We start from the raw sequence: 18,416 nt of genomic DNA, 5'->3' as shown, positions 1-18,416 counted from the left end.
TCTGGACTTTGTTGCTGGTTGCTTGTACTTTTGTATACCTTCAATAAAAACTATTTGAACAAAAAAAAAAAAAAAACTTACATGTCTGGTGTAGAGAGAGAAGAATCAGTATTCCCAGAAATGTCCTCTCCGCCATTCCGAGTCTTTATGGAATGATTACCCTTTACCCCGATGTGCTGACAAGACACTGAACAATCACATGAATTTCTTGCACTTAGTTTCATTTTCAGAAAAAGGAAATGTTTAAAACTGTTTTGTTTTTTTGCTAGAAAATTTCGTGAAACACCCAAACATTATATATTGTTTTTTTCTAACACCCTAGAGAATAAAATGGCGGTCATTGCAATACTTTTTTTCACACCGTATTTGCGCAGCGGTCTTTTTTTTGGAAAAAAATAACTTTTTTTTTAAATAAAAAAATAAGTCAACAGTAAAGTTAGCCCAATTTTTTTTATATTGTGAAAGATAATGTTACACCGAGTAAATTGATACCCAGCATGTCACACTTCAAAATTGCGTCCGCTTGTGGAATGGCGTCAAACTTTTACCCTTAAAAATGCCCATACGCGACGTTTAAAAAATTCTACAGGTTGCATATTTTAAGTTATTTATTTTACTTAATTTTATTCATTTTTTCACTGTTTAAAAAAATAAAATAAATTGGGGCCACTTTTATTCCTATTACAAGGAATGTAAACATCCCTTGTAATAGAAAAAAAGCATGACCGGACCTCTTAAATATATCTGGGTTCAAAAAGTCCTCAGATCTCATATTTGGACTAAAATGCAATAAAAAAGAAATAACAATTTTGCCATTTGAAAAAATTACTTTGAAAAAATGTGCCTTTAAGAGCTATGGGTGGAAGTGATGTTTTGACGTCGCTTCCGCCCTGCTATGGTATGGAGACGGGTGGGGGTCATCTTAGCCTCACTCTTCTCCATACTCAGGCACTGAAAGGACCCGATCGCTTCCGCCGGCGGAGGGTGCAAAAGAGCGGCAGGAGGGGGCCCCCTCTCCCACCGCCGATAACAGTGATCTCGCGGCGAATCCGCTGCAGAGACCACCATTATCGTAAATACGACCGGCTCCTGAAAAGATGGATATCTCAATGCTGCTGCCGTTATCTTCAAAGTGCCAATGTATATATGTACAGGAGTCGGTTGGCAAGTGGTTAAAAGGTTATAAGTCAGAATATGATATTGCTGTCAGCCTTTCAAAATAATTTTTTTTTTTTTTTTTTTTTTTTACAGGGACACTTTTTTTGGGTTTCCATCCAGAAAGCCATTGTAAACAGGAAATGTACTTTAATCAGATGGGACATTTATTTAAAATGAACTAGTTCTACAAGAGGCATATCATTAACATACTGAACAATGTCTGAGTATAGTAGCCACCAAAGGACATCCCCCCATCCACACTATGTAGGGTGGATAGTGGAATTGAGTGACTTCACAAAATAAATTTTAACGTGTATTGCTAGCCTTATGCCGTGTACACACGATCGGATTTTCCGGCAGACTTTGTCCAGCGGACCAGAGTCCGTCGGACAATTCGATCGTGTGTGGGCTCCAGTGGACTTTTTCTTCCCCAAAGTCCGGCGGACCTAGAAATAAAACATGTTTTATATCTTCCCGCCAAAAGTCCGCCGGACCCAGTTCCTGACAGAAAGTCCTCTCGTCTGTATGCTGGTCCGATGGACCAACTACAAAGCAGCGGCAACTACAGCACCTGCCCGCAAGAATGTTTCCAGCGTGGTCCTATCGCGCTGGTTCTCGGCTACAGGGTACTGTACACCAGGCCCTTAGGTCTGGCATGGATTTTAAGGGTAACGCCATACGCTGAAAAAACAGTGTGGGGGTCCCCCCAAAGTCCATTCTAAACCTTTATCCGAGCATGCAGCACGGTCAGTCAGGAAAGAAGGTGGGGACGAATGAACCCCCCCTCCTGAACCGTACCAGGCCGCATGCCCTCAACATGGGAGGGTGGGTGCTTTGGGGAAGGGGGGGCGCCCTGTGGCCCCCCACTCCAAAGCACCGTCTCCCCATGTTGATGAGGACAAGGGCCTCTTCCCGACAACCCTGGCCTTTGGTTGTCGGGGTCTGAGGGCGGGGGGGCTTATCGGAATATGGGAGCCCCCTTTAATGATTTATGTCACAGCCCCGGGGGCATGCTGGGACTGCAACATCATAAGGGGCGGAGTCACCGGGTGACATTACCTGGTGACCCCACCCCTTATGCCTATATAAGTCGCCGCGCACCGTGTCCACGGCATTATAGCGGGAGAGCGCCGTGTCAACATTGGAAGAACAGAAGAATGAAGAAGAAGACGGCGACAACAACCACGAAGGAGAAAGCCAGGTCACCGCTAGCAAAAGAGTGGCAAAAGAGCAGAAGATAGCGAGGGAGCCCAGTGAGAAGAATCAGAAAGCGTGGAGAAGTCGGAAGAAGACCCCCGAAGTTGGAAGAAGAACCCCGAAGTCAGAAGAAGACCCCCGGAGCTGCCTAATAAACTACTTTAAAAACCTGTGTAGTGTGTTTTTTTTATTGACACTTTTTCCCCAGGTGAATGGGTAGGGGTACAATGTACCCCATACTCATTTACATAGGATGGGGGGCGGGGATTCCAATAAGCCCCCCGCCCGCAGACCCCGACAACCAACGGCCAGAGGCCCTTGTCGGGAAGAGGCCCTTGTCCTCATCAACATGGGGACAAGGTGCTTTGGGGTAAGAGGGGCCGCAGGGTGCCCCCCTTCCCTAAAGCACCCCCCCATGTTGAGGGCATGCAGCTTGGTACAGTTCAGGAGGGGGGGCGCTCGCTTGTCCCCACCCCCTTTCCCGACCGGCCGGGCTGCGTGCTCGGATAAGGGTCAGGGTATGGACTTTGGGGGGACCCCCACACTGTTTTTTCAGCATAGGGGGTGTGTACACGGCATGGGTCTGTATAATCTTTTTAAAGTGTTGGCAATCCAACAGATCTTGTAGAGAATACAGTGATACACATTTATTGCAGGGAAAACTCATTTGGCATGAAATATTTAGAAGATATAATTTGACCAATGACCATTTAGATGAGTACTGCGGCATCTGTTGTGATGTATTGAAGGTTTTTATAGGTGGCAAAAATCCTGGGTAATTTAACTTAGGAGGCATTACACTGTGGCAAATTGTGAATCTTGTAGAGCTAGACTGGAAATCTTTTGCATGTACAGTATATAGCGGGGGTTCTACACTGACCACCAATGTAATGGTGATTTCTACACTGACCACCAATGTAATGGGGATTTTTACACTGACCACAGCAGGGCCAGGGTGCCAGCCAGCCACCTATGCCAGTGGCCCACCCACAGCAGGGCCAGGGTGTCAGCCAACCACCCATGATGACTGACCCACAGCAGGGCCAGGGTGCCAGCCAGCCACCCACAGTGACCCACCCAGAGCCGCCATCAGGGGGTACAGCCGTTACAACTGTAAGGGGCCCACCTGGGCCAGAAGAAGGCAGAACGGGTGAAACGGAGCCATGCTGTGCATTACAGAAACGTTCTCACAGCGTGTGCTCTCTGTGGCATTGAGCTCAGACATCAAGCTCTTTACTGACACCTCTGGCTACTATGTGCATGTGCACCCATCGGGTACTGGGCTTTTCTGTGTTGGCAACATGTCAGCTTTGCGAAAACGAGCTGGAACCAAGTAGGAAGAAATTCTTTGCAAGTATGGGCTGTGAAGGAAAGGGCGGGGGGCTGTTTGTTTACAGGGGGGTAACAGAGCCTTGTGTGTTTACAGATATGTGTATGTGTGGGACTGACATATATATACAGGCAGTATATTTTGGATAGAGTAAGGGAAGGTTATAACCCCTGTCAGTTTATTTTTTACCATCTGTGTCCCTAACAGGGACACAGACTGCAATAAAAAAAAAACAGGGGTTCCCTCTCCACTCCATCCAAAATGAAAAAAATAAAGTTTTGCCTTTAGTTATACTTTAGTTATACTGTATAAAGCTCACTATCTCTGTAGTTGAAGGTTTCCTTAACCTCATCTTTATTTCTTTGTGTAAATACTCCAAAAAAGACTATTAGTCTCAGTCAAGACCGGTGCTACCACTAGGCGGATTAGGCAACCGACTAGGGCGCCTGGCCGTACTGTCCTCCACAAAGCCATGTCAAGCAGCGCCCCTACCCTGGCTCTCTGCTCTTATGTGTTCCCAGTCCAGACAGTAATCCCCCCTCTGCTCTTCTATCAGCTAGCGCAGCAAGTGTCATATGTCCAGCAACCCCCTGGGCGCTCTCTGACGTGTGAAGTTGGGGAGATATGGGCGGCCGGTCATCCATTTCTACGTGCCAGTGAAAAGCAAGGGGCTGGCCGAGGGTAGATAAGCCCAAGAGCCAGGGACTTGGGAGAAGAGCTCCACTGTGTCACCGCCTCCTCTTTGACCTCGCCCCCTGACCCCGCCTCCCCCAAGCGCAGCGTACCCCATGCTTCCAGAGCATGGACTGCTCCAAATTCCTCTCCACACGCTGATGTGAGGCACGAATCTGGAGGACATCCGCGCCACTCACTGGGGGCACAGAGCTGTCACAGAGGATGGGCAGGAGGCACAGGCTGCTGCGGGAGCCACTGGAACTGGACAAAGCATGAGACTGGCATCATGTTATGGAAGGTACTGTCATCACACACACCTGCAGACAGAGACTGGAACAGAGGTGGGACTGCAGGAGCAGGGCTAGGGGTCTCTCATCTCCCCCCAACTCCCCCTCCCTTGTCTCTCAGCCCCATCCCTTCTCTCTCAGCCCTCTCCCCTCTCTCTCAGCCTTCCCCCTCCCTCAGCCTCCCCTCTCTCAGCCCCCCCTCTCTCAGCCCCCCTCTCTCTCAGCCCCCCCTCTCTCAGCCCCCTCTCTCTCTCTCTCTCTCTCAGCCCCCCTCTCTCAGTCCCCCTCTCTCTCAGCCCCCCTCTCTCAGCCCCCTCTCTCTCAAACCCTCCCCCCTCTCTCAGCCCCCTCCCTTCTCTCTCAGCTCCTCCTCTCTCCAAGCCCCCTCCCCCTCTCTCAACCCCCCCCCCCCATTATCAGCAAATGGCCCAATCAGAGTCCTGGTGGAATTGTGCACACATACCCAGCTATATATTGTTTTTCAAAAAATACCTCCAGGTGAACATTGCAGTTCTGAGACCCCTGAGAACAATCGAGATACTGTGTCAATCTTGGTGTCGAAGGCCTGAAGACAAGATCGCCAATGATGGGGAGATCCAGCCTGAAATGCAGATTCTCACCAGCAGAAAGTTTTATGTGGTACTGGAACTCGGAGTCAACCTATCTACTGTGCATAATAGCCCCTAGTAGTTTCTAATCTGTCATGCAGTGGACCTCAAACTACCAAGTGGTCATCAGATTCTTTACCTGGCTCTTGCCCATGCTTGTTATTGAGCCCTGAGCTAAATACTTACAAAATCCCAGACCAGACGGGTTAGCTAAAATAAGAGGAACCGCTTTTAAACTTTAATTTGCATTAAACAGATTCACTTACTAATATACTGGTAGGTGACCACTACACACATACAGTAGCACAGACGTAGCTATCTGGCACTGTGCATGTAAGATTAAAACAATGAGACAGAGATACGTCTGTCAAAAGGAATCAGATATACACTAAAGAAGCTATAGGCAGCTGCATATAAACGATTAAAACATCTACTTGTTAAAAAAAAAAAAAAAAGTACATAGGAATAGTCTCTGCTTCTGGCCTGGGTCAAATACAGCAGCTAATTTATTTTAATTTTTTTTGTTACTTTTTTTTAAAACTATCACAGTGTCCCTTTTAAACATTTTCTTGTTATATAACTTTTATTGCTATCGCAAGGAATGTAAATATCCCTTGTGATAACAATACAGCATGACAAGTCATCTTTATGGAGAGTTCTGGGGTCTAAAAGACCCCTCTTGCCACTTCTAAAAGTGACCCTGCAACAAATCTGCCGCTCAAGCCACTTTTGAGAAAGACCGGCACCTGAGGGAAAAAAATTATATCAGGGTTATGGCATCTAGCTGCAGCCATAACACTGGTATTTAACGTAAAAATAAAGGCACATTCTCCCCCCTGGCAAGGTAGCCCTCGTGTTGAAGGTATGTGGCCTGGTATGATTCAGGAGGGGGTGGGGGTGGAAGGTGAATGCTTGTCCATTCTGTTCCCTGGCCTGCCAGGCTACCATGCTCAGGTCTGCCATGGATTTTTTTGACAGGGACCTTGCTCTTTTTTCTTATCTTTTTCATTGGGTTCCCTTCAATATTTGATAACTTATTTTACTGAGTTCCTGCCACTGTGTGTTAAAGTATAACTATGGCCTCTGTGACGGTGAAAGGCTCTGCCATTGTGTAAAAGTAGGGAAATTGGTCACAGGGCTCTCATATATGCACAGTGTGGGGCTCCGGAATATCAACTGTGGGAAGAGAAAACTTGGTTTTTGGTTAATTGGATTTTGATATTCCTGGATTGAGTTCTGGAGTTTGGAGACTTCAAAGAGTTTTGGGAGGGAAGAAATCCCCAACCAAGTGATCAGGTCTTGCAGAAGACTGGCAGGCTGTGAGTGCAGCTGGGTCTAGCCCTTATAATGAAGGACTTGGGCATAGTTCAAAGCTCCTATTAGGAGACAGTTGTGCTCTACTCAAGAGAGAGCACTCCATTCTGGAGGAGAGATTACTTGTCCATAAGGTTGTAAGAGTCGAGGTAGCTAAGTGAGTCTGGGAGATTGAGATAGTAAGGTTTATTCCAGGGGACTGGGTGAATCTGAAAGTTTCAGAGGAGTGAGGGAGCCTGGGGTATCAGGGGAACTCCTACCAAGAGGCCAGGGTGTAGGCCCTTGCAGCAGGAAGCTGTGGAGTGATTTACAAAGGATGCATGCAAGGGAAGCATGGACTGGGTTTGGGCATAGTAGGTTCTGTGAAGCTGTCTGAACGACCAGGTCTGTAGGTCAGACGTTGAGACCTGAGGAGCAGTGCTGCAAGAGAGAGCCAGGAGACTGAATATCATTTTAATTTCATGTCTGTGGTGGAATCCCCTGGGTGGGCAACAATTGTGTGTTTAACTTATCCTTGCTTTAAATAAAAAGTGGGCTGCTAAGCCCTAGAAAAGACTTCTTGTGTGGAAATAAGTGTGCTTCAGCATGAACTATAAGTGCAACTGGCCTATGCCTGCATTCACACCTAGTGGGTACTTTAAGGGATTGCAAAGTTAATTATATTTTTTTTTTAAATAACAAACATGTTATACTTAGCCCTTGTACACACGGTCGGAGAATCCGTCGGAATGCGTCTTATCGGACCGTGTCGTCAGATAATCCGACTGTGTGTGGTATGCATCGGATTGATTCCGTCCGAATCTCCGTCGGACCCAATTTTCCAACACGTTGGAAATATTTCCCGACCAACTGGGCCGGTCGGACATATTCCAATCATGTGTAGAGAATTTTGATCGGACCAGGTGCAACGCATGCTCAGATCAAATTCCTACATCAAAGCTATTGGCTACTAGCCTGAACGTAGTCCCATCGTAACGAAATTACGTCATCATGTTCTGAAAGATCGGATTTTTCGCCAACTTGGCCCGACCGTGTGTATGCAACAGTTTTGGACAAGATCCGACGGACAAAATCCGACGGGCAAAATCCAACGGATTTGGTTGTGGAAATCTCCGACCGTGTGTACGTGGGCTAACTGTACCTCCACTGTGCAGCTCGTTTTGCACAGAGTGGCCCCGAACCTGCTTTTCTGGGGTCCCTCGGCGGCTGTCTCGGCTTCCTCCCGCAGGTATTTCTCACGTTCATGCGAGCTCCCTCGCATGGTGAGAAGCACCTGCGGGCGCGCTCCCGTGATACAGCCTGCGGCTATAGCTGCTTGCTGTATCACGCGGCCCCGCCCCCCGGCGCTCCGCATCAGTGGATGTGTTTGACAGCAGCGCAAGCCAATGGCTGCGCTGCTTTCCATCCATCCACTCCAGCCAATCAGCGGCCAGGCTGAGTGGTGAAGAGGAACGGCGGGGGTGAGTGTGGAAATTTCGAGGGGTGAGGTAAGTAAAACAGGGGGGCTGGGGGCGCCGGCTCTGCCAGATTTTTTTTCACCTTAATGCATAGAATGCATTAAGGTGAAAAAACATTTACCTTTACAACCCCTTTAAGCATTTATACATGCAGTTTTTGAGTTTTCCTGCAAAATAACATTACTGTGCAAAAGTTATCAGTGATAGTTTATTTTTATAAACAAAATGGAAGTGTAAATGAACAGAAGAGAAATTCAAATCAAATAAAATCAATATTTGGTGTGATAACCTTTGCCTTCAAAACAGCATCAGTTCTTCTAGGTACACTTGCACACAGTTTTTGAAGGAACACGACGGGTAGGTTGTTCCAAACACCTTGGAGAACTAAGCAAAGATCTTCTGTGGACCTAGGCTGCCTCAAATGCTTCTGACTCTTCATGTCGTTCCAGACAGACCCCATGATGTTGAGCTCTGAACTATCACTTCCATGACTCCTTGTTCTTCTTTACACTGACTGAGGATAATTCTTAATGACATTGGCTGTATGTTTGTGATTATTGTCCTGCTGCAGAATAAATCTGGGGCCAATCCCACATCTCCCTGGTGGTATGGAATGATGGAAAAGTACCTACCTGTATTCCTAAGCATTGAGGACACCTTTGATCCTGAGCAAATCTCCAACTCCATTTACAGAAATGCAGTCCCAATGTCAGGTCACCTGAGACCAGATGACAGATGCACACCATCAGGGTCAGGACTGCACCACTAAGGTAGTGGACCCCACGGCTGACTGTTGTGGATGGAGCTCAGACCCCAAACTAGCAGACTTTACTGGTACCAGAGAAGGACTTGACTGTGGTATACCAGATAGACTGCTTCCATAACCCCAACCTTACCTATACCCCATTAACTTGAGACCACACTGGTTGGAGTAAGAAAAGGCCGTAGCAGCCTACTTTATTATTTGTAAACAAAATAAACGGTTAAATTCCAATATGAACAACTCTGTATGAAAAATATGTACTCTCAATAATATAAAATTATAACAATAACAAACAATATCCCAATATAACTTCTGAATAGCAACCACTGCATGGCATTGGTCTGTGCAGGCAATTATCACCAAAAACATTTGAACCCATGACCAACTTGACACTGCGGTCCCTCTCCAAGCGTAATAATAGGCCTCAAGCCGACAAGCAGGCTCAAAGACAAACGCTGTCCGCAGTGCCCCCATAACCCTTTCCTTCTAACCTCAGTTATCCGGAAACCACCATCAGGATCCCATTCAGCGATAGTTCCTGAACCATTTTGCCATATCTCCTTCGCCTGCACAGACCAAAAAACCCGCCAGCCTGCCACGACATCCACCGTCCAGAAACCTGTCAGAAGAAAAAGGCCAACAACCCCCGTACAAGCAAGCACAAAACCAACAACCTCTAACAGTTGGGAGGGTGGGTGGGAACTTTCTCCTCCGTCTTCTGTTAAGCTCCCAGCATGCACCAGGAGACTATAAAGACTCTTTCTTAACCCCGCCCCCTCGGCACCCTAGTCCTTCCCTAATCCTTTCCTCTGCTTCTACTGTTAACCCCGTCATGTCCGCCCTGCACTTATCGCCTTTGGCTGTCAGCTCCGGGCTCTCTTGACTGTGGTATACCAGATAGACTGCTTCCATAACCCCAACCTTACCTATACCCCATTAACTTGAGACCACACTGGTTGGAGTAAGAAAAGGCCGTAGCAGCCTACTTTATTATTTGTAAACAAAATAAACGGTTAAATTCCAATATGAACAACTCTGTATGAAAAATATGTACTCTCAATAATATAAAATTATAACAATAACAAACAATATCCCAATATAACTTCTGAATAGCAACCACTGCATGGCATTGGTCTGTGCAGGCAATTATCACCAAAAACATTTGAACCCATGACCAACTTGACACTGCGGTCCCTCTCCAAGCGTAATAATAGGCCTCAAGCCGACAAGCAGGCTCAAAGACAAACGCTGTCCGCAGTGCCCCCATAACCCTTTCCTTCTAACCTCAGTTATCCGGAAACCACCATCAGGATCCCATTCAGCGATAGTTCCTGAACCATTTTGCCATATCTCCTTCGCCTGCACAGACCAAAAAACCCGCCACAGCATGCGGAAGTAACCCACTTACTGCTGCATGCCCCTCCACACCCGAAGTGCTCGCTCAATACCATCCTGGATCCCAAGAGTCCACAGGTCAATGCCCACGTCATTCAAGTGAACGCCATCCTTTCTCAAGTATCTCCAAGTCTCAAACTCGAGTTCCAAGTGTCTAACGGCCAACCCCCCATTCCGAACCATGAAGTTACTGACCGCCCTATTAACCTTCCTCCTGGCTCTATTCACCCCCTCAACGGACCTGGCCATCCGCCACGTGGTGCGGGCCACCATGTCCGACCAAACTATGACCATGTTTGGAAAATCCATGCTGAGACGCCACACGTCAAACTGAATATCCCGCGTAAGGTCAATCATAGTCTTGCAGCCCAGGTCATTACCACCCGCATGGATCACCAGCACATCCGGGGGCCTGTCTCTCTGTGCAAAACGATGAACCTCCCCCACCAACCTGCCCCATAACATTCCTGGGAAACCAAACCACTTGATACAGACCTCACTTTTTGCAAAACCTAAACGTCTGCCACCCCTCCTAGCGTCACCCCGTCGTGCCCCCCAGCACACATAGGAATGGCCCATTATCCAGACCAATCCTTTTGCCGTACCTGAAACAGAAGAAAACAGGAAAAGAAAAGGAAAGAAAAAACATTAAAAAAAAACAGCCATGAACACCACCGTACAGTAACAGCATAAAATGAAACCAACACCTTCCAACCAACCCCTTCTCCTGTCAACCTGCCGCAAACCCCTCTTTTTTTTTTTTTTTTTTTTTATGCTTCGGAAATAGAACCCAAAGCTAACCAACTGAGCACCAATCTCCATGAGGTGGACACAACGCCCCCTAATGCACCCAAACCAGCCACCTGTACCCCCCCCCCGGGTGGGCTGCAAGCCCCAGGGGACCCCTCCGAACAACCCTTACAACCAGCCGACTACCGAACCACGAGTCCTGTCAGGGGACCACCCAGCCCCACCCCCTCAAACTGCATCTTGCTTAACAGTCGTATCAAAAGCTAAATCCCACAACCACAGCGGGCAGGGAGTCCCGAACTCTTCTGCCCCCGGTACCAACTCCCGAAACCGCTCCCACTGGAACCTGGACAGCGCATCCGCCACCACGTTCTCCACGCCCGGAAGATGCACCGCGTGAATGAACACATTCAACTGCAGGCACCGCAACACCAGGTGACGCAGCAACCGAATGACAGGGGGGGAAGAGGCCGTATTTCGATTAATGACCTGCACAACCCCCATGTTATCCCCATGAAAACGCACCTTCAGATCCCTGAAGGAGGCACCCCACAGCTCCACCGCCAGAACCACTGGAAACAATTCCAGCAGCACCAGATTCGACGTGAACCCTGCCGCCACCCACGATTGCGGCCAAGGACCCGCGCTCCATCTGCCCTGAAAAAACGCCCCAAACCCAAAAGCCCCAGCCGCATCGGTGAACAATTCCAGGTCAAAGTTGCTGACCGGCCCCGACATCCACATCGCCCGCCCATTGAACGACTCCAAAAATGTTCGCCAGACCTGCAAGTCAGCCTTATGCGATTTTACTAATCGCACAAAATGCGTAGGGGACGCGACACCCGCCGTGCTGGCCGCCAACCTGCGGTTGAAAACCCGCCCCATTGGTAAAATCCGACAGGCAAAATTGAGTTTGCCGAGGACCGATTGCAATTTGCGCAGCTGAACCTTCCGAACCCCCAACAACTCCGTTATCTCCCGCCGCAAATCCGCCAACTTGTCCTCAGGCAACCGGCACTCCATGGCCTCGGAATCCAAGACAATTCCCAAAAACACGATGACCGTGCGAGGTCCCTCAGTTTTGTCCGGTGCCAAAGGAATGCCAAATATGGCCGCAATATGCTGCAGCGTCGCCAGCAATATCGCGCAAACCTTGGAAGCTGGAGGCCCAATGCACAGAAAATCGTCAAGGTAGTGAATGATCGAATTCACCCCCGACACATCCCGCACCACCCATTCAACGAACGAGCTAAACTGTTCAAACACCGCACAGGAGATCGAACAGCCCATCGGTAAGCACTGGTCTACATAGAAACCATCCTCCCAATGACACCCCAACAAACGAAAACTATCAGGATGCACCGGCAACAAACGAAAGGCCGATTCCACGTCCGCTTTGGCCAGCAAGGCCCCCCTTCCATATCTGCGCACCCAATTCACCGCCGCGTCAAACGACGTGTATGACACGGAGCAAACTTCTTGATCGATCCCATCATTCACCGACCCGCCCTTCGGGAAGGAAAGGTGGTGAATAAGCCTAAACTTGAGGGGCTCCTTTTTGGGCACCACACCCAACGGAGAGACCACCAAGTCCTCCAAAGGAGGCACCGGGAAAGGGCCACACATCCTACCCAACGCAACCTCCTTCCGCAGTTTTTCAGAAACCACCTCCGGATGTTGCAGGGCCGACTTCAAATTGGGCGCCAACGGTGGAATCACCGTCAACGCGCAAGGAATTCTAAAGCCATCCGTGAACCCATCCTCTAGAAGCTTCGCTGCCCTCCTGTCCGGATACCTACCGAGAAACGGCCGCATCCTTGCCACCATCACCGGAGTCCTCCCTCTTGTTGCCAACATCCCCCGGTCGGCCCTTCCCTTGCTTAAAGCATTTGGAAGCAGGGTGAGTTCCGCCGCAGCCTGAACACTCGTGCTTGAACCGGCAACCATTGCCGAACTTACAGGCACCAGAGTTGTACTGCCAACACACCCCTTTTTTACTTCCGGCCGGTTGTCCTGGGGCTGACGGTCCACCGGCCCCCCCCTGAAAAAACTGCCCCGGGGCCCTCGCCGTCGTCATCAAACGCATCCACAAGCTGATGTCCTTGTGGTCCCAGCGCAGGTCCGGCCTCACCGCTCTCCGCTGCCTGAACTGTTCGTCATAGCGCAACCACGCAGTTCCGCCGTACACCCGGTAAGCCTCCCCAATCGAATCCTGGTAACAAAACAAAGCCGAACAATGCTCGGAGTGTTTTTCCCCTATGACACTGGCCATAATGGCAAAAGCCTGTAACCAATTCGCAAACGTCCTCGGAATTAATCGATACCTCCGCTTTTCCTCATCCTCCTTCTTGGAATCGTCAGGCTTCACCCTATCCAAGTTGAACTTCTCCAGCGGCAACAACGAGAAGATCTCCACATACTCACCCTTCCACAGCTTTTCCCGGACTTCCTGCTTCAGATGAGCCCCTAACGGTCCCTCGTAACAAACGTAGACCTCACACCTCGCCGCGTCTGCCAGCCTAGTAATGTCCTGCCTCACCCCCTTTTCAGCAGCCGCCGCCCCCTGTTCGCCTGCCGGAACCACACTCCCGTCACTCCCCCCAGTGCCCACAACCGGCCCCCCAACCCCAGGTCCCGGAACAGGCCGGGCCGCAGCCACGCTCGCCTCCGCCATACCGCCCCCCGTGGGGACCCATGCCGCCCCCGGCCCCACAGGCGCCGTAACCCCCCGCTCAAACTGACACACCAGTTCTTTTAAACCCACCAAAAAACCTTGCAAGTCCTTAGAAACCCCCGCCCCCCCGGACCCCAAACCCCGGCTAAGCCCCCCCCCACAGTCCCCCTGCTGCCAATTACCTGACGTACCCAATCCTGGTAAAGAAGCAGGTGACTTACCGGGCTGCACAGGAGACGTCCCATCAGCCGATCGCCCGCTCACTCCGGACTTCCTCCCGATGCCAGGAAGGGCCGCATCGTCCACCGCATCCGATTCTTCCCTGGCTCCCAGATTGCGCTCCACCTCCTCTGATGATGAGGACCCGCCAGATCGCTCTCTTCCGGCTGCCGCCACGCTGTCCGCCATCCGCACCCTCCTGCGCTCCGCGTGACCGGCCTCCGACTTCCGCTTGGCCTTGCCCCGACCGGCGTACGCCCCCACAGTCCCGCAGTCTTCCTCCACGCTCCCCATGACCCTGGGCAGCCTCCGTCCCAGACTGCGGCGATCCCCTGCCGCGGCTGTGGCAGGCCCGGGGATAGCAGACATCCAATGTCCCCCCCCAGCCCCCCCACTGCTCAGCTCCGCTCCGGGGGCGGGGCCAGCGCTCTGAAATGCCCCCCCAAAGCGATCCCCTGCCGTCACCACCGCAGGCCCGGGAACCACCGCACTCCCTTGCTTGCTGGCTGCTCGCTGCTCCTCCAATGGGGGGTGGCCTGCGCTGAGAAGGGGCTCCAAAGCACAGTCCCTTGCCGACAAGTAAGCAGGCCTGGGGACATCAGCTCTCCCCCTCGTGACTCTTGCTCTCTGCTCCGTTCTGGGGGCGGGGCCAGCGCTCACTGAAGCTGTTCTAGCAGTGCAGCGTTCCATCCCCACCCCCCTAGGCCTCCCCCGCGTGGCAGATCCAGGCCGTGTAGAGCCCTGTCCTGGGAGACCCAAACTGCCTGCAGTCAATCCAGTCCCAGGGGGTGCCGCCGATCGTACCGCCAGTCCGCCGCCCCCCCCCCTGTCGTTCGGGCGAAAACCGCTCCGGCGGCCGGGAACGCCGCGCCCGTGTGCTCGCCCCGGTCCCCCCATCAGTCACAGGCTCCGGCCGTGCCACTAAAGCCCCCAAGGAATCCACCAGCCAGTCCTCACCCCGGACCGCCGCCTGCTCCCTCAGCTGCAGCAGAAGCCTCTCCACTGTGTCCATGCTGAACTTTCTCCTCCGTCTTCTGTTAAGCTCCCAGCATGCACCAGGAGACTATAAAGACTCTTTCTTAACCCCGCCCCCTCGGCACCCTAGTCCTTCCCTAATCCTTTCCTCTGCTTCTACTGTTAACCCCGTCATGTCCGCCCTGCACTTATCGCCTTTGGCTGTCAGCTCCGGGCTCTCTAAACCACATTTGATTGAAAGTATAAAATATTTTATTATAAACAATTTAAAAATAGAGCAGAAGCTCTTAAAACCATTATATGTAAACTGAAGCTAGTATATATATATTCCACATCTAGGAAGACACAGCACTACTGTCATATATACGTTTTTGTATTTCATACTTTGTAATTAATTATTGTAAATGTTCTCTTGTAGATAGGTCTAGTTTCTTTGTGGTCAAAAAATTGAGGTCCTGAGGAAGCTGTTTGTGAAACGCATCAGTCTCTTGACAAATCTTTACAAAGAAATTCTATGTGGAGTATATTTGTACTAACCTATCCAATTTACATATAATGGTTTTAAGAGCTTCTGCTCTATTTTTAAATTGTTTATTATAAAATATTATATACTCTCAATCAAATGTGGTTTTGTTCTTCTCTGGTACCGGTAAAGTCTGCTAGTTTGTGCTTTTGTTTTCTCTCTATATGTTTTGGATGAGGTACTAAAACAAAGCCCGATCTTATATAATTTATCACATTATTTACTCTAAGGCGCTGAAAAAAAGAACCCTGCTCCCGCAGGCGATGAGGGTTTACGGATGAACCCTTTATCTAGATTTTCAGCAACATACTTATATATTGGCCTGGGTCTCTGGCATGGACAGGGGGTAGGTGTCATGAATTGCCAGTAATACCTTCATGCCTTGTCTGTCTGCTTACCTGGTCTGTGAGTCAGCCTTGGGCCTGTACTCTCACACCTGCTTGGTTAAAGAGGAGGTCCTTTTTAAAAGTCAGCAGCTACAAACACTGTAGCTGCTGACTTTTAATAAGCACACTTACCTGTCCAGGGTGTCCGTGATGTTGGGCGTCCGAGGCCAATCTGTCCATCGATCGGGTCCCAGCGGCGCCATTCAAACGAAGGGAAACAGGCAATGGAGCCTTGCGGCTTCACTGCCCATTTTCCTACTGTGCATGCACGAGTCGTGCGGCTGTTTGTGAATGGCTGGCTGTGTTCTGGGACTCCTTCCTTATCCTACCTAAGGCCTCAACCCCCATTGTATGGGGCCTTCCTTGATTACAGCTTCATTCTCCACACTTTGACTGAACTTCTGGGCAGATCCTGGCTTGGGGTTCCTCCTTTTTCTCGTCCTGCCTACTCAAGGTTGCCCCAAAGCAGAGAATTCCTGTTGCAACCAAATCTGTATCTTCTGCTCTTCCCGCTGCATGTAGCGATTTCGGGGTGTGTTCTGCAAACAATCAGCTGAGGTGCTTCCTCCTCACAGGCCCTTTGACTGTGCTATTGACCTTGTTCCTGGAGCAACTTTGCCCAGAGGTTGCCCCTACTGTTGGGTCACCTGAGGCCAGGTGACAGATGCACACCGTTGGGGTCAGGCGTGCATCACTAAGGTAGTGGACCCTATGGCTGACTGCTGCGGATGGAGCTCTGGGTGGTTAAGGAAAGCAGGTCCTCGGGAGAAACAACACGGATCACACTCGGGGCTAGTGCATGAGATTCCTCAGGGCGCAGTCTAAAAGCCAGCAGGTGTTCACCAGGGACCCTAATGGTGGGGATGGCCTTCGCCGCAACTGGGTCCAGGTCACGGCCCCCAGGGTCTCCCAGCTCACGATCATGGTAGGCTATTGGAGGATACAGAGGAAGCAGCAGATCGAGACAACAGGGGATAGTCAGGAGATAAGCCAAAAGATCAGGGCAATGAGCAGACAGGGATAGTCAAAGAATACGCCAAAGGTCGGGGTATGAAGCAGACAGAGATAGTCAAGAACAAGGCAAGGTCCGTAAACAGAATCAGACATAGAGCACACAGCAATAAGCACACAGGAAGCCAAACACACAATAATGATCAGCAAGGTTTGTCTTGTAGTGCACAGGTTAATATTGTGTTTCCGGTTAGAGGCTGGGGTGGAGCCATGCTTGAGGGAAGATTACTTAAGCAGACAGGTGAACAGTGATCGGTCTCTAAGCTTAACACAAAAGAGAGGTAAGCAGACAGACATGAACATTGAACATGCAGATTCATGACACTCAAACATGCAAGTGACCTCCACCATGCTTCACAGTTGCCTGCAGGCACTCATTATTGTACCCCTCCCCAGCCTTTCAGTGAACAAGCTACCTCCTGCTACAGCCAAATAATTCATATTTTGATTCATTAGTCCAGAGCACCTGCTGCCATTTTTCTGAACCCCAGTTCCTATGTTTTCCTGCATAGTTGAGTTGATTACCTTTGTTTCTGGGGGGGTATGGCTTTTTGGTCACAATTCTTCAATGAAGACCACTTCTGGGCAGACTTATCCAGAGTAGATGAGTGTACCCGGGTCCTGCTGGTTTCTGCCAGTTCTGTGCTGATGACACTGCTGGACCATTATTGCAGGTAAGTAAGCATGGTGTTTCATCTGCTGCATTAAGTTTTCTTGGGTGTCCACTGTGTCTACGGTCCTTGACATTGGCTGTTTTATTTGTACTTCTTTAACCACTTGAGCACTGGGCACTTAAACACCCTTAATAACCAGACCAATTTTCAGCTTTCGGTGCTCTCACATTTTGAATGACAATTACTCAGTCATGCAACACTGGACCTATATGAAATTTTTGTCCTTTTTTTGTCCTTTTTTTCACACAAATGGAGCTTTCTTTTGGTGGTATTTAATCACCGCTCGGTTTTTTATTTTTTGTGCTATAAAAGAAAAAATACAGAAAATTATGTAAAAAAATGAATTTTTCTTTGTTTCTGTTATAAAATTTAGCAGATTAGTAATTTTTTCTTCATAAATTTTGGCCCAAATTTATACTACTACATATCTTTGGTAAAAATAATTACAAATTGGTGGATATTATTTGGTCTTTGTGAAAGTTATAGAGTCCACAAGCTATGGTGCCAATATCTGAAAATTGATCACACCTGAAGTACTGACGGCTTATCTCATTTCTTGACACCCTAACATGCCAGAAAAGTACAAATATCCCCTAAATGACCCCTTTTTGGAAAGAAGACATTCCAAGGTATTTAGTAAGAGGCATGATGAGTTTTTTGAAGTTGTCATTTTTTCCCACAATTCTTTGCAAAATCAAGATTTTTTTAACTTTTTATTTTTTTTCACAAAATTGTCATATTATCAGTTTATTTCTCACACAGCATATGCATACCACAAATTACAGCCCAAAACACATTCTGCTATTACTCCCGAGTATGGCGATACCACATGTGTGAGACTTTTACACAGCGTGGCCACATACAGAGGCCCAACATGCAGGGAGCGCCATCAGGCGTTCTGGAGCACCCAGGACAATTCTGACATTTCTCTCCTACATGTAAAAATCATTATTTATTTGCTAGAAAATTACATAGAATCCCAAAACATTATATATGTTTTTTTAGCAAACACCCTGGAGA

At 49.1% G+C, this 18,416-nt stretch overlaps 2 protein-coding genes across 2 annotated transcripts in view; both read right to left on the bottom strand.

The window, feature by feature from the left end:
- Positions 1-207, bottom strand: part of LOC143925177 (uncharacterized) — a 46,683-nt gene extending 46,476 nt beyond the window's left edge. The window contains exon 1 of the mRNA XM_077449787.1: positions 82-207. Within this exon, the coding sequence (XP_077305913.1) occupies positions 82-136 (55 nt within the window). The 5' untranslated portion in view covers positions 137-207. The remainder of the gene's footprint in view (positions 1-81) is intronic.
- Positions 1-18,416, bottom strand: part of LOC143923711 (uncharacterized) — a 512,582-nt gene that overhangs the window by 54,649 nt on the left and 439,517 nt on the right. The gene's annotated exons all lie outside the window — the stretch shown is intronic.

Source organism: Lithobates pipiens, unplaced genomic scaffold, assembly GCF_037356315.1.
Source record: "Lithobates pipiens isolate NorthernLeopardFrog02 unplaced genomic scaffold, aLitPip1_a1.2 Scaffold_22, whole genome shotgun sequence".
NCBI classification, from domain to species: Eukaryota; Metazoa; Chordata; class Amphibia; order Anura; family Ranidae; genus Lithobates; species Lithobates pipiens.
Note: the sequence above shows the minus strand (reverse complement) of the source record. Positions and strands in the feature narration are given on the sequence as shown.